Raw genomic sequence first — 2,856 nt, forward strand, 5'->3', positions numbered from 1 at the left:
TGTAATGGTTAATAAGCAGCAGGAGCAGAGGAAGCCCAGAGCGGCTGAAGCAGAAGCAGGGAGATCTATGCATTGCAGGTTGTCAGGTACAGCTTCCCCTCCAGGAAGGAGAACAGTGAGCAACACAGCAGGGACATTCCCAAATCTCACCCCAAATCTGCTGAGACTAGCAGTGGGAGGCAGCATTGCTTTAAGTGATCTCACGCTGCAGATATACAGCTACGAGGATACAGAACAGGAGTGCCTAGGCACAGAAGGTACACTGCTACTTTAAGACAAACATTTTTTTTACAGGCTTGGGGGGAATCAACATTTCTAGATGCTCCAAAAAATAGTGTGTTCAGGTTCGCTATAACCCTTTCGCTGCCGCCGACATATGCAATACGTAGGGTTTCACGGGTGCATGCAATTTTGGAGCTTGACCTGTCAGGTGTCTATATACTCGGCTCATGCTTGTTACTCACTGGAGGCTGGCCAGCAGGTGGGGCATTGGCCACCAGCAACGGCTGGCACTAGGCTGTTTTTTTTGTGTTCGGTGCCCGGCGTCCTCTCCTGCAGATGGCGCTATAACCCTGTGGTTGCAGATCTTCGATCTTCTTCGCTGTGTCCTTCAACGAACACAAAGGAAAGGATTTTACGGCGGGTACAAAAGAGATCGAAGATCTGGAACCTCAGTGAGGTGGCAAAGCCGTACAAAATGGAGGGGTGGACCCAAGAAAAAAGAATCGCCCCCAAACAAACTGTCTAAAGAAAAGACAGGAAACCACCACAGGAAGCAGAGTAATGATTCAGATATCCTAACTTATGATGCTCGGCAAAAGAACTGGTGGCTGGCCAGTAGGTGGTGTGTTGGCCATCAGCCTTAGGCTGTTTTTGCCTAGTGTCCTTCTCCTGCAGGTGGCGCTATAACCCGGTGGTTTCAATTCTTCGATCTTCAGTGTCCTTTAATGAACACAGAGGAAAGCATTTTATGTTGGAGTACAAAAATCCCATTTTCTTTTCCATTCAATGAAGCACACAGCGAAGAAATCGAAGATCTGGAACCACAGGGATGTCGCAAAGCTGTACAAAATGAGGGGTGGGCCCAAGACAAAACACTGTCTAAAGAAAAGACCGGAAACCATGAAAGGAAGCAGAGTAACGATTCCTAGGTCCTAACTCCTGACGCTAGGCAAAAAACTGGAGGCTGGACACTAGGTGAGGCGCCATCAGCACAGAGAGGCTGTTTTTTTGTTTTGTGCCTAGTCTCCTCCTGCAGGTGGCACTATAACCCTGTGGTTCCAGATGTTCGAACTTCACTGTGTCCTTCAATGAACACAGAGCAAAGGATTTTACGGGGAGTACAAAAGTCGTATGTTTTTTTCATTGAAGGACACAGCAAAGAAATCGAAGATATGGAACCACATGAATGTCACAAAGCCGTATAAAATGAGGGGTGGGCCCAAGAAAAACAGTCTCCCTAAAAAAACAGTCTAAAGATAAGACAGGAAACCACCAAAGGAAGCAGAGTAACGATTCCTAGGTCCTGACGCTAGGCAAAAAACTGGAGGCTGGCCAGCAGGTGGGGAGTTGGCCACACTAGGCTGTTTTTTTTTTGTTTTGTGCCTAGTGTCCTTCTCCTGCAGGTGGCCCTATAACCCTGTGGTTCCAGATCTTCGATCTATTTGCGATGTCCTTCAATGAACAGACAAATCTTATTTTTTTTCCCCCCCTTTTTACAGAAGAAAAATCTTGTTTTTCCCCCCTTTTTCCAGCTGTTGTTGCATCTCAGTGCTGCTGACTTCCTGCAGCCTCTTTGCGGACTTCCTGTCTACATGCACTCCAGTGACGGCTGCATGGCATTTGCTCAGGACATTTTCCAATGGCCCATGCCGGTGTAATGTGCGCAGCAACAACCACTTGTTGTCTCTATTAGAAGCCCATATGGCCGAATGACAACAGAGGAGCAGAAGTAGGAGATGCACGAAAGAGCGTTGTCACCTCATAACGAGGAGCTGTCTGAACAGGGACCTTCATGGCGGGATCAACAGTGATTACCTGAATGATTTAGACTGACATTTAGGTGCAGCTCCCCCCCCCCTCTGAAGTCTTACCTGACTATTTACATTCCCTAGAAGCTGCTGGAATCTCCGGTCATTCAGAAGCTCCTCGTGTTTCAAGTTTTCCCTCCTGGTGATCTGTTGGATGACCATGACACCTTTGTTCCCGTTGAGCTTTAGGTTACTGGCAATCTGTAGCAGTTCTTCCACCCCTTGCGCATTCTTCAGCACTGAGTAAAACTCTTCATCGTGCGTGCTGGGGCTCGGGGAGGCCTCCTGGGGGCTTTGCGAGGCCTCCGGGAGGCTCTCCGCCAGGTGACACAGGGAGGAGGTGTGCAGGGGCGCCTGGCAGGGGAAGGACGGGGCAAGCTGACCCAATCTCGTACATTCTGAGGGGATGGGGGGCTGGAAGGTGATTGGCACTGCCAGCAGACGGGACGCCCGCCGGATCAGACGGGCCGCCATCCTTTCTGCGATTGGCTGTTAGAAAGGCGAATCCAGAATAATTCTACAAAAAAAAAGAAAAAAATGTGAGGGCTCCTGTATGGGGTCTGCAGTCAGTTAGCATTGATTTTGCCAATAGTTAAAGGAGAACTGTGAGGTGAGTGCTTTTCACTCACCTCATAGTTCTAGCCGACCTGTGACAATGAGACGGTCACAGGTCGGCTCAGTAGATCGGGAAGTGAGCGAACACATACCGGTGTTCGCTCAATAGATCGGGGAGCGAACACTCGCTCGCTTCTCGATCATGTCCCTGCAGAGAGCCGTGACTGTCACTCACGGCTGCCTGCAGGGATTCCCACCGATCCACCAGCGC

At 49.6% G+C, this 2,856-nt stretch overlaps 1 protein-coding gene across 1 annotated transcript in view; it reads right to left on the bottom strand.

Annotated features, from left to right (window-relative positions):
* TBRG4 (transforming growth factor beta regulator 4) overlaps window positions 1-2,504 on the bottom strand; it is a 23,222-nt gene extending 20,718 nt beyond the window's left edge. Inside the window, exon 1 of the mRNA XM_018574534.1 lies at window positions 2,094-2,504. Coding sequence (XP_018430036.1) covers window positions 2,094-2,504 — 411 coding nt within the window. The remainder of the gene's footprint in view (window positions 1-2,093) is intronic.
* Window positions 2,505-2,856: the final 352 nt, after the last annotated feature.

The sequence above is a fragment of the Nanorana parkeri genome, unplaced genomic scaffold (assembly GCF_000935625.1).
Source record: "Nanorana parkeri isolate BGI_ZX_2015 unplaced genomic scaffold, ASM93562v1 scaffold3028, whole genome shotgun sequence".
Lineage (NCBI taxonomy): Eukaryota > Metazoa > Chordata > Amphibia > Anura > Dicroglossidae > Nanorana > Nanorana parkeri.